The sequence below is a fragment of the Sinocyclocheilus grahami genome, unplaced genomic scaffold (genome assembly GCF_001515645.1).
Source record: "Sinocyclocheilus grahami isolate Dianchi unplaced genomic scaffold, SAMN03320097.WGS_v1.1 scaffold566.1, whole genome shotgun sequence".
NCBI lineage: Eukaryota > Metazoa > Chordata > Actinopteri > Cypriniformes > Cyprinidae > Sinocyclocheilus > Sinocyclocheilus grahami.
This window is the reverse complement of record NW_015505745.1, coordinates 882786-896340: the sequence shown is the minus strand read 5'-3', so window position 1 is coordinate 896340 and position 13555 is coordinate 882786. Positions and strand designations below refer to the sequence as shown.

At 37.0% G+C, this 13555-nt stretch overlaps 1 protein-coding gene across 2 annotated transcripts; it reads left to right on the top strand.

Moving 5' to 3' along the window:
* The first annotated feature begins 9298 nt into the window (after positions 1 to 9298).
* On the top strand, positions 9299 to 12833 carry LOC107556400 (UPF0711 protein C18orf21 homolog). Of its 2 annotated transcripts, none has more exons than XM_016239510.1 (3): positions 9299 to 9397; positions 11805 to 11986; positions 12085 to 12833. In XM_016239510.1, exons 1-3 carry the CDS (start codon positions 9380 to 9382, stop codon positions 12230 to 12232), a joined length of 348 nt encoding a protein of 115 aa, XP_016094996.1. In that variant the 5' UTR covers positions 9299 to 9379; the 3' UTR covers positions 12233 to 12833. The 2 variants fall into 2 exon arrangements, with proteins under 2 accessions (XP_016094996.1, XP_016094995.1); XM_016239509.1 differs by lacking the exon at positions 9299 to 9397 and adding an exon at positions 10294 to 10406.
* The last annotated feature ends 722 nt before the right edge of the window (positions 12834 to 13555 follow it).

Sequence of the window (13555 nt, the reverse complement as noted above, 5' to 3'; positions counted from 1 at the left end):
GGCTTATGCATGTATCTTTACAGAAGCCGCAAAGAGAGCCGCTTCAGAAACATACATGGCGCGGCTGGAATAAACCATAGACTGTATAAAAACAAACACAAGCATCGAGTGGCCGCAATCAGCTTCAGTGACCGTATCAGAGCCACACTGCACCGCAGATGTATGCAGTGTAAATTGTCTAAGCATTAATAGTAGGGAAAGCCCCTTATACTGGAGCCCAGAACACTTATGAAGTGTTTCTTGGAGGTTATAGTACATTGAAGAATGATCATATGACTTTTTACATACGCCATGTGACCTGTAAATTCCTTTTTCGCTTTGCCGGAAAAACCACCTAATGCAAGTGTAAAGTTTTTTGTGATATATGGGAGTTTTTGCGAAATTGACGCATTTCCATTAGGCGTATTTTCAATTCGCAATTTCAATTTGCGCAATTTGAAGGGTAATGGAAACTCGCCTTGTAACATTACTTGAATCTGCTAAAAATGCCTAGGGCCTAACCAAATGAAAACTGCCAATGTAATGTAATTTCAGGACAGCTTTGTCGTTTGTTGTCCTCTTACGCTTACAGCTGTCAGAAGCTATGTACTGTGTACTGGGAGAAGGGTGCAGGTTGCCATTTTGTCTGGTTTAGGGACCTTGGGCTGGGGTGACAACAGAGAGGGGATTGGACAGACTTCTATGGGGCAGAACACATCTATCAACTCCAGGTCATGTTATCTCAGAGCCATGCTGCCAACTGAAGCACAATGAGACTAAGGACACAGAAGATATATATATATATAATGTGTTTTTGTGATTTTCTCAACAGCACACGTGCAGTTCAAGTCATCATATTTACGAATGTGTGGATATAATGGTAACACTTTACTTGAAGGGGTGTGCATAAGACTGACATGACACCTTCATAATCATGACATGACACATGTCATGAATATGAAGGAGGTTTTATGCATGTTTATGACAACTGTCATTAAGTGTCATTCGCTCAGTTATGTCATTTTTAATGCAAATATGACATTATTTGACCTAACCCTAACCTAACCCTACCCGTACCCTTACCCCTAACCATAGCCCATAACAAAGACATCTCAAACAATGTCATCTTTGCATTAAAAATTACATAACTGAGCGAATGACACTTAATCAGAGGGGTGGGATGACCACATATTGGAAAAGCTATATTCCAAAGTCCAAAATGCCAAACCATCCCCAGAATAGAGCATAGCATCACCTGTTTTATTTGAACTAGTTGCCATGCCAAAAACCTCCACTATATTTCTCTCTCCATTCCAGCGGCTACCCTGCCGGTGTCTATGATCTGCCCCTTCTGTTTCCAGTGGCGACAACTGGGCAATCATCACATGCGTCTACGGCGTATATGGCCTATATAAGTGCACTTTAGTTACAAGTAGGGGTGTGCACAAATAGTTGAATATTCAATCTGTAAATATTATTTGAAAAATAAAAACACTATTCTAATTTATCTACGTGTTGCTTTGCTGGCCGTAAGTGCAGGGAATCCATGATAAATCCTAAGCATGCAAACTAAAAGTCAGTTATAAATGCACTGGGTGGCTCTGTGGATTTGATTGTATTTGATCACAGAATGTCATCGGCCTCATGAAGTTTGGAATTACTTTGATCAAAATGATCTTACTAAATGACCTTTCGAAATGGAATTACTTTTGATCAAATGAATAAGTGAAACTCGACTGAGTCGACTGAGGGAAGACAGCTGTCCATCACTGCAGGTAAGTGCAGCTGTACCCTAAGTGAGCGGAGAAGAGAGCTTATCTGATAGCCAAATGATCTTGAGACATATTCTTCCTTTAAGTTTCCTTGAGGGAGAGTGGTTTAAGAACCGAAAACACAAAGCGCTGTAAGAAACTTTGCTTAGCACGCCGTTGTCTTTGTGTCTCAGGAACGTCTGTGTCGGTGAGCGTTCTTCTTATTGTTATTGGACTGAGGAGCCAACATTCATCCAAGCATGTGGATATTATTGTTTTTCTCAACATTAAAATGTGAAACAATATAAACAGGATAAACATAGGCCGACTCGTGTCGTGTGTATGTATGTTATGTGCTGTAATTGGCACAGTCTGCTTTATTTTTTCCATTTGCTCTGCTTGAGCTTGAATGCTTTTGTTCTATAGGCTATATATTTTTACAGACTTTTTCAACTAAAAGAAAACCTTGAAATATAACATAACTTTGTTGTAGAACAACAATCATAAGCTTGTTCAGAAATGGTGACAAAAACTTGATTATTAAAAAAATAACGTCTTTTTCTTTAAACGTCATTTAAATAAACGAATATTCTAATATTTGTTTTTTTTATGAGCCCAAATATTTGAATACAACATTTTTTAAAAGTGCCCATCACTATTTAGAAGACTGTAGGGCACAATTTAACACTTAAAAATGTTTGGAAGTGTAGCTAGGAGTAAAATTTCTATTTTAGAGATACGGTTATGGACTATCACATGTTAATTATCATTAATCTGACAGAAAGTCATTAATCAGAAACGCTCCTTTTATAGTGATTCGTTTAGCCTCAGTTGACTTTTATCTGAAAGCCAGGAAGATCTGCTTAAGATTATTTAGAGTGGAAAAGTTCCCATTTTCTGAGGCTCTTCTGAAGTGTGATGGGATCAGTTGTGTGATTGGGGGTGTTTAGTGAAATGTGGTTATTTGTAGAAGTGTTTAACCCTCAAAAGCACTGTTATGGAGGTCTACGTGCTGGTGTACTCGGCTGCATGCCGTGTGAGACTCATGGTTCTGGGGGTGGAGTGGTAGGCGTTAGACTGCTAGATTCTGTACACAATTTTGGCGTGTGTTTCTCAGCGGGAGAGGAAGATTTTGGCAAGACCAATAATGAACTTGATAGACAGCCAATGTCAGCAGAGTTCATATCTTTTAACCGTGTCTTATTTTTCCATAATATGGTAAATAGGACAGTGTTAGCTGTGAGGGAAAGAGCCTTTCAAGGCAATCATTTCTTTTGTGGAGGTCATGGAAGATCATCTTTCTCTGTTTGTCAGCTTTGAATAGATAATTTGTCAGATTGAATCGAACATAAATAGCCTCTTATCTAAATGATGAAGAACAATTCGTCATTCTAGATTATTCAGATATTTTAAGCATTATAAAAAAGTTGACTTTTAAGACATTCTATCAAATCATAAAGCCTCACTCATTATGTAGGCAGCAACCATTAGTGAACTTGAGACTCGATTTTGATGGTTTCCACAAAAATATTAAGCAACACAACTCTTTTCAACATTAATAATAATTTTAAATGTTTCTTGAGCAGCAAATAATATCAGCTGCTTTCTAGCTTCACACTGATAGATATTTTTTTCAGAGTGGCATTAAACCTCAGAAGATTTTGCGACATAATACTTCAGAAGCATCAAGATTACAAAGTTCATTGTTTTAAAATGCTAATTGGGTGAATGATTGTGGTGGGTGTAAATGAGTTGATTCCAGGTGATGGCACCTGTTGAATTGTGGTATTTGTCATAGAGTGGAAGCTCTTGGCCTTGAACTTTTAAAGGTCCCATATTTTACACCTTTCTGGAGTTTTATTTTAGGTTTTGATGTCCTTAAGAATATATATTTGCAGTACAAGTACCAAAAACCATCTCAATAGATTTTTACAGCTTCTTTCTCAGAAGCTCTCATAAGAACAGGTTGATTTTTGCCTGTCTAATTAATATTCATGAGCCTCTCTTCTGATTGGCCTGTTGTTTTCTGAGTGACGCACGGCCAGGCCAACCACAGGTAACTAGGGTCAGCCGATGTCACGGCGCTCGCTGGAGGCAGCAAAACAAAGGGGAAACTGGAGGCGGCCCATTCAAACCAGCGCAGATTCGGCTACATAAGGAGCTTAAAATATCATCTTGTTGTGATGGTGGGTGCCAGAATCGACGTAATACAGCCTCAAATTACAAAATCTGCTGCCACTGCCAGACAAAAAACCAACGACAGCTGTGGTTAGACACGATAAAATGAGCAGACTGGACAGAAACGATCGTCAAAAATGCTCGCATTTGCAGCGCACACTTCTTACCAGAAAAGGTTAAATAAAGTATTGTCTTTTGTTGTTATGGGCGCGTCTACAGATTTCTTGCCATATTGCTATGTTTCTTGCATCTCATGATTATGTCGTGTATGAAATAATGTCTGTGTGCATGTGTATAAAACAACAAACTGACAATTTATATATAATCATTTGAAATTGTATATACAGTGTTGTGATTAATTGTGGCTGGAACAATAGTTGCCTGCTACATCTTCATCATGACTAGATAGACACGGTGAGTTTGTCTTTACTATACATGTTAGGTATGACCCACCTCATAGTAACAATCCTGTCAGATCATGTTTCGTGGTTAAAGTTAACCTTTTCGACATGTTTCCGCAATGTTGTCTGGGGTTTGGCAAAAGGAGAGTGGGACGGTGGGCGGTGCTCGGGTGGTGACTGAAGGCGGTGACTGTGTAGTTCTGACGTCAACTTTTTACGGAAGTCACAACGGTTCATGAAAAATCACAGCTACTTTATGCAGGCTGTGTGCATTTTACTGTGGACTGACTGTTTTGAAACTTATATGGTAGTCACATAGCACCTAGACCTCAGTTATCATGAAAAAAGCCAGGAAATTTCAGTTTTGACAATATGGGACCTTTAAATCAGTCAGAGCCTCACAGTCTCTAGCAGTGAAATTCTTGACATGCTGTGGCTTGTGACAGCTCTGCCAGATCTTTAGCAAGTTATTTTAAGTATTCTTTTTGTTGACCTGAGTTGGATTAATGCCTGTTTCATCTTCCCAAACACATGTAGTATATGGATTTGGGTAAAACCGGAGTTCACCAGTGTATTTTAGAGGTTCATTTTAACATGGACGCCAAGGTGATTTCACTCTTTTGAAATGCTTTATGGATACTGAATATAACCGTGTATCTGAGCATTAAAGATGGTGTGGAGTCCAAGAGCTTCCAATAGACTGTCCTGAATCTCAATTTGTATAATATGCACAAATGTATACTATACTGTACTTTGCTGCCAATGGGTGAGTACATACTTTTAAGTAGAAACATTTTGTCGCATACTACACAATGAAACTGTACGCATCTAGCAAAGTTCATCAATCTTACAATTCATTATTACTTCACCATCACCCAAAAATGAAAATTCTGTCATCATATACTACCATGTAGATCCAAACCCATAAGACTTTGGTTAATCTTCTAAACACAAATTAAGATATTGCTAATAAGACCTGAGAGGTTTCTGTCCCGCCTTTGAAAGTCCTGGAAACCAAAACTTAGAGACGATTAACCAAAGTCTTATGGGTTTGAAATGACATGAGGGTGAGCAAATGACAGAGATTTCATTTTTGGGTAAAATTGTTCTCTCTGCTTTAGTTCAACTGAAGAAGTTGAAACAATGTTCTCAAACTCCTTTTCTGATGCAAAAGGGCTCGTGGGTCACAGATGCATGCATACCCACTTTAGAAATCCAATGGAAATGGTGCACTGTCTGAGCATCTTTGCCAAAAGATTCTTTAGCATAGCATTTTCAACATACCATGATTTGTGGCACACTACTCACATTTCATGTCCTATTTAGCTGCCTCTGCTGCTACTCGTGCGTTTCCAGTTCCTTTGTTATTGTCATCTTTGGATTGGAAAGTTTCCATACCTCCAACAGAAAGCTCAGATGTAGCATGTGCATCTTTCAACATTTTGGGAAGCATCTGTGCCAGCAGCCTTGGCTTTTTCCAGCGTGTGTTTGATGCAGGTTATGCTGGATGTGTGTGGCATCCTGTTTCCCCTCAGGGAGAGAATCAGTGATGCAGCTTTTCCATGTTTGGTCAAGGGGGATGGGCGTACCACAGATTGATCACCCTGGAAAGCAAATTGGTCTCCACATATCAATAGCTGAACTCATACACACATTACTTGCTCAGGCTTGCATATCAAGGGCAGCTGTGGTATCTAGAATCTCAGCTGCAAGGTCAGAGACGACAGTCTAGCCCGGCTTGTGGCTGCTGGGTTGAGTGTATTTCAGGATCATGGACTATTAATAGAACACACAAAGCCCATCTGCTGGACTGATTTGTGTGTGTTGAGAGGCAGAGTGTCAGTAAATGTTTAGAAATTGAGGGATGGATTGGTGAAAAGCTCATTTTAAACTTATTGTCTATGGCATTTACAAAATCAACATGTAGATGTGCAGAAAAGGCTTATGTATCCTTAAATTTATCCATACAGTTTTTAAATCATGAAAATGTTCACTATCAGTTATAGATAATATATAGCTTACTTATAACTCAAAGGTATAATGCCACATTGAAAGTCTGGAATTTCTAAAATCTGATTTACACCTGGAAATGAACAAATATGTATTTTAGTATTTAAAGCAAAAAATGAATGATGTTAAATGAATGAGAAATATTCTGCATTATTGTTATATTATTTCTGATACGAATGCATATATTCTGCAGGAAATTCATTATGCATTATGTTCTTCTGTAATTGTGACAAACCTGCTTGTTTTCAAACTTTTTTTGAAAAGAAACTGGAAGTATCAGTATTTGAATTTAATTAACCACAATCATTTTTGTGATTCCAAAACTATCAAGAACTCTGTTCTTTAATAAAACAATAGTTGTTGTAAATAAAATTAATATTTAATATAAATTTAATCATATAACATTTAAATACATGTAAAAAATGTACTCCTTCATTTGTGCGTAAGTGTGTTTTGTGGTGTTATTGTTGTTTAGCATTTTAATTAAGTTTTTTTTAATATATATATAACTTAAGCTATTTAAATGATCCTGCGGCCCTCTAGTGGGCCCCGGCTTCCTGATTGAGAACCTAAATAACGTGACATTGATCATGTGACTCTTTGTAAAGACATCATCTCAAATCATGTTGGAGAACATGATCATCAGTTTTTACACAAACTACTGGAGATCATGCAGCTTGAGTGAGAGAGACAAACCCAAGTGTAAGACATTATGAAATTCATATAGTTAGCTAGTCGACTTTTCAATGTTAAATTAGAAAAGTGAGCTCTTGGAAAACACTGTACATGTGTGTTCATTTTGGCATGTTGGAAGGGTAAAAAGAAACCTCTAACAGTATTGACATTCCATTCACGACCCTTCACCCTGCATTGGATTAATTTATATGCGGTCATTACAGCTTCGTTTTGCTTTCCCTATTTGTTTCCGTTCTTTTGACAGCTGTTGTGAACTGATTGCATGAATCTCTCACAAGGGAGCCATGGGGTTCTCGCCAGTATAAACATGCTTGATAATGGCTTGTGAATTCTCACTGCCAAACATATAGTGATAGAACTCTTGTTTACCAACATTCTTGAAAATATATATTTTTAGCGTTCCACAGAAGAAAGGAAGTCATTGACGGTTTATTTATAGTCTATGATGCATTATGGGATATCTTGCCTCACCGAACTCCAACATTAATGCCTTTTTAACAAACAAGTCAATGACTTCCTCTGGTGGAACACTAAAAAGTATATTTTCTAGAATGTTGGTAAACAAGAGTTCTATTTCTTGTCCATTTTTATTAGCTGAGGTATGAATCAAAATGATTTCCTTGGTCATTTAAGTTGCCTCTATTGGAAATATCAGTTTTGCTTGTCACACATGTTGTGTGTTAGTTGTTGATTGTGTTGACTTCAGTCTTCTAAACTAGCTGGCAGCCATATCACCCTGTAGCCCAAGACTGGTTACCCACTGAAGCTAAGCAGGGCTGAGCCTGGTCAGTACCTGGATGGGAGACCTCCTGGGAAAACTAGGTTGCTGCTGGAAGAGGTGCTAATGAGGTCAGCAGGGGCTGCTCACCCTGTGGTCTGTCTGGGTCCTAACGCCCCAGTATAATGATGGGGACACTATACTGTCAACAAGCACTGTCCTTCGGATGAGATGTTAAACCGAGGTCCTGAGTCTCTGTGGTTATTAAAAATCCCAGATTTTTTCGAAAAGAGTAGATGTGTGACCTCGGCATCCTGGCCAAATTTGCCCATTGGCCTCTGATCATCATGGCCTCCTAACATTCCCCATATCTGCCAATTGGCTTCATCACTCTGTCTCCTCTCCACCAGTAAGCTGGTGTGTGGTGGGCGTTCTGGCGCACTATGGCTGCCGTTGCATCGTCCAGGTGGATGCTGCACACTGGTGGTGGATGAGGAGTTTCCCCTGACAATATAAAGCGCTTTGAGTGCCTAGAAAAGCGCTATATAAATGTAATGAATCAGATTAACCAGCTTGAATTCTTGAAGACTGTATGCGTTGAACAGGTTGTTTTGCTAGAGAACAACACCACTGTGCTGATCCACCAACATAAACCCATCTGGATCAGCATAGAAATTCAGTTGAGTTGACCTAAGCTGACTTTTTCAGCAGGTCATTTAACCCAGAACTTTCCTTACAGGAACAAGGGGAAAGAAACTGGTCAGGAATGACATCTCTCTCATCTCCCTCTGAATCCGTCTTCATCTCTCACAGTGTTTATCCCAAGGTTTCATTTTCAGCCCAGATGTGTTGGACATCTCTGCTATGAGAATTGTGTTTATGACCCTGTGTAAATGGCAGATTTTGATCATGGGGATTGGTCTATTTTGGGACTGAGTTGTGTGATGGAGATTAATGGATATGACAGAGTCGGTTGTCTTTATATGGACAACCGCTCAACTTTTTAAAGAGGTGGTTAACTAGTATGTGCTGTTTCCTATTTTAGCTTAATCTTGATATCATGTTCTCCTAAAGCTCTTTGGTTAGTGTGGTCAGTGTTTTAGTCAGATGCCAAAGTTTTGAAATATTTATTTAGCCTCACAAGATGAAAATAGAAGACTTTTGGGTTATATTTGAGCTGTATTAAACATTCTCACCAGAGTAGCAATGGTTGTTTTCAGTGAATTATTATTTTTTTTATCTAGTAGGAGTAAAAAGACTACCGTAATTAATTCTCATACAAACTATCTAGTCCATAGTTCACATTCAACATGTGCAGTACAAAAAGTACAGTAGTATTAAACAGAGAATTATTATGTTTGCTTTATTGTTTGTTAATAATTGTGTAACTTTTGAAAGACTGTTTAAGTTTCTGAGGAATTCCATGAAGGGTTGATTGATATTACGGAGCATTCCTTCAGTAGCCAATCAGAGTCAAGAGTGAGTCAGACAGACTCCACCCCCCGCTGCAGCTGATTGGCTCTTCCTGCTCTTTATATCTCCAGACATGAAGGGTGCTGAAGTAAACATATCTGCTCTCACATACATACCTGGATCATCTCAAATCATCTACATTTCAACTTAGCCACCTGTTACCTCGACAAGCAATGGCTGCCTTTGTGTCGGTGAGTACAAATGCCACACAGGAGGATGTAGATTAAGTAGTTTTAGAATTTGTGCAGTTACCTCTTATTAACTAATTCATATTAATTACAGTAGTGCAACAATGTAGCCTTATGGATTTAAAAGTCAGCCACTGGAAGGTTTTTCTTGTTGTGTGCACTACTGTTCAAAAGTTTGGGGTCGATAAGATTTTAATGTTTTTGAAAGTCTCTCACCAAAGCTGTTTTACAGTTAAATACAGTAAAACTGTAATATTGTGAAATATAATGACAATTTAATGTAACTTTTCAATTTTAATTTTAAACATTTTTAAATATGTATTTTTTCCCAGGATTCTTTAAATAGAAAGTTCAAAAGAACAGCATTTATTTGAAATAGAAATATTTGTAACATTATAAATGTCTTTACTGTCTCTTTTGATCAATTTAATGCATTCTTGCTGAATAAAAGTATTCATTTCTTTCAGCTTAAATTGTGTCAGTATTCACAAGATGAAAATAGAAGACTTTTGGGTTATATTTGAGCTGTATTAAACATTCTCACCAGAGTAGCAATGGTTGTTTTCAGTGAATTATTATTTTTTTTATCTAGTAGGAGTAAAAAGACTACCGTAATTAATTCTCATACAAACTATCTAGTCCATAGTTCACATTCAACATGTGCAGTACAAAAAGTACAGTAGTATTAAACAGAGAATTATTATGTTTGCTTTATTGTTTGTTAATAATTGTGTAACTTTTGAAAGACTGTTTAAGTTTCTGAGGAATTCCATGAAGGGTTGATTGATATTACGGAGCATTCCTTCAGTAGCCAATCAGAGTCAAGAGTGAGTCAGACAGACTCCACCCTCCGCTGCAGCTGATTGGCTCTTCCTGCTCTTTATATCTCCAGACATGAAGGGTGCTGAAGTAAACATATCTGCTCTCACATACATAACTGGATCATCTCAAATCATCTACATTTCAACTTAGCCACCTGTTACCTCGACAAGCAATGGCTGCCTTTGTGTCGGTGAGTACAAATGCCACACAGGAGGATGTAGATTAAGTAGTTTTAGAATTTGTGCAGTTACCTCTTATTAACTAATTCATATTAATTACAGTAGTGCAACAATGTAGCCTTATGGATTTAAAAGTCAGCCACTGGAAGGTTTTTCTTGTTGTGTGCACTACTGTTCAAAAGTTTGGGGTCGATAAGATTTTAATGTTTTTGAAAGTCTCTCACCAAAGCTGTTTTACAGTTAAATACAGTAAAACTGTAATATTGTGAAATATAATGACAATTTAATGTAACTTTTCAATTTTAATTTTAAACATTTTTAAATATGTATTTTTTCCCAGGATTCTTTAAATAGAAAGTTCAAAAGAACAGCATTTATTTGAAATAGAAATATTTGTAACATTATAAATGTCTTTACTGTCTCTTTTGATCAATTTAATGCATTCTTGCTGAATAAAAGTATTCATTTCTTTCAGCTTAAATTGTGTCAGTATATAGAAGAGTATACAGAAGATGATTATTGTATATAAAGCATAAGAGTATGTAGTCATGTGTCCGAGTGGAAGTTTGGAAGCGCCAGTGGTTGGTCAGCTTAATTTAGTGCTGGTCTCTGGCAGTTTCTGGCTGAGTAGATGGCATGTGTTCAGTGTACTCATGGCCTGTACCTTGCTGTATATAGAGCTCACTTTCATATACAATGTGTGAAATACTTGAGGTGTGTTCCTAAGTGTCAGCAACACCTGGCTATCATGGTATAAAACTTGTTAGCACAACAGTATAACAATATAAAAGGCAAGACGTTTGTTTGAATCTTATTGCTATTGTATTTGAATTTTGCAATTTTGTCTGGGATTCTAGTCTGCGTGAAAAGATTGGGCAGTCGACTTGACTGTTTTTGTAAACCGAGAGACTGAGATACATGGCTGTCCACTCATTCATTTTCATTTCCAGAGATTGTTCATACCAGTATTATTTGCATTTGAACTCTTAAGATCCAGAGTACGTCTAATGTCAGACAAACTTTATCTTATCTTTGATAGTTATTCTATTTTTGTATTCAGATATTTTAACAACAGTTTTGTTTTTTTTGCTTATGTAGGGCGTTAGGTTTTAATCTATCTGTAATTTTATGTACAAACTTTGTCATCAGGAAAAACTGAAAATATCAAAATACCACTATTATAAAATTCATAGAATAAACAAAAATACAATTATGATTATTATGATCATGTATCTATCATTATTAATTATTATCATTTATAATAATAATACTTATTATTATTATTATTATTATTAATTATTTATTTATTTTTTGTAAGTCTCAGGAAAGTCATGGGCATTCGCTGACATGATGACTTGAACAAAAACATATTTTATTATTTATTTAACCATGATGCTTTCTTCTCTTAGATGGCAACGTGTCACACTTGTAATAAGATGTCCAGACAACCTGGAATGAATCGTGAGCTTTTGTCTACATTGTCAAAGAACCGAAGTACCCCAGGAAGTGCGGGCAAACAAAGAACTCCACAGTCAGCCAGCAGGTCTACTCCGAAATCTGTAGTAGACAGAACACCAAGTGGCACACCAAGGTAAGCTACTGTTAGCGAGTGTGTATGTTACATGTTGACATAGAACTAGCCTTAAGCTCAGCTGTTAAAACCATATATACAATCTGTTCTTTCCCCAGGTCAGTATCTTCAAACACCAGCTCATCATCATCAAAGTCTGTCAGTGCGAAGCCGTCGCCTTTCGCCCGCCTCAAGAAGATCCTTATGCTGGAAAACAAACAGCAGAGCAAGAAAGGTGGCCTGAAGGACTTCCTCTCATCTCTCTGAAGACCTCAGGGTCGTTAAAATGAAAGACTCTGGCCCACTTTGAGTGGAGCTGCTGAAATTCAGAGCATGAAGCTTGATGAGGATGATGATCACTTCTCCTTGTGTATTACAATGCCATCTAGTGGAGGAGTCATTAGCCTGGATTATATGGAAGGACAGGGTTATATTGAACAGAAGGTCTCCTTTCCTTCTATCAGGTATCAAATGAGTGGGGAAAAAATGTCCTTTTGTAACTTGTGCTACAGAACCACGCTGTGACATTTTATAGTTTTTTTCATTTGCCATTTATTTTCATGGTCCTACATATTGTTCATTTTTGTACAAGAAAAACAACTTTTATATGTTGTGTTTTTAATGTTAATGTACTCTTTGAATTCACACATTTGTGTCCACAGCTCTTAGTTTGGATCACTGATATTAAAAGAAGGATTGTCTTTGCACTTGGCTTACACACTGAATTATTATCATTATTAATATTATACTGTTACAAAATGTGTGCTGGGTTGTTTACATTTGATGGCTTATTTGCCATCAAACTATGTAGCAAAGACCAAAAATATTTCATACTGACTATTTTTCTTCTCAGTACATTAAAAAAGAAAGATGATGGTTTTTTTTGTCTTGTTTGATCATTTTCAATAAAAAGTTAAATAATGACATTTGTCTGTTTATTTAGTCCTCTTAAAAGACATATCAAAACTTTTCTTCTGGCTTCAAACTGTATTATAATCAGAGGCGGACAAAGTACTCAATTCCATTACTTGAGTGAAAGTACAGATACTGCTGGTCAAATATTACTCCATTACAAGTAAAAGTTGTAAAGACAGATTTTTACTTAAGTAAAAGTACAGAAGTACTTGCTTTTAAAAGTACTTAAGTACCAAAAGTAAATTTCCTTTTTTTATGTCAATGCACTGTTTTATTGTTGTACGTAATACTTGCAATACTTCTGAAGCAACTTACAATACATTACACCTACTGAATACACTGACTAGCTTGTAGTATCTTTGGAATAAAGAGCTTTTAGAATGTTAAAAACCTATGGGGGGAAAATTAACCACTACCCACCCCCACAAAAGCAGGATGGTAGTGATCTCAGTTCTGCTTCTGACAGTGTGTGTGCACACATCTATATGTAGCCATTCATCCACATTTGAACAGAGTGGACAGTGAAATCCTGTAAATACAGAGTGATAAGAAAGAAAAAAAATCAAACTTGCTTTAAAACCCAGCAACACAACTGTAGCTGTATAACTTTACAACAGCAGCACTGCTTTAACAAAAAAGCAAAACAGCAAGACTTATTTGATCAAAACAAAAATT

What these genes read in the sequence shown, in the direction of transcription:
- LOC107556400 (XM_016239510.1), top strand. An exon ending in ACACCAAGTGGCACACCAAG is followed by an intron (nt 11,987 to 12,084) that starts GTAAGCTACTGT and finishes TTCTTTCCCCAG; the next exon opens with GTCAGTATCTTCAAACACCA.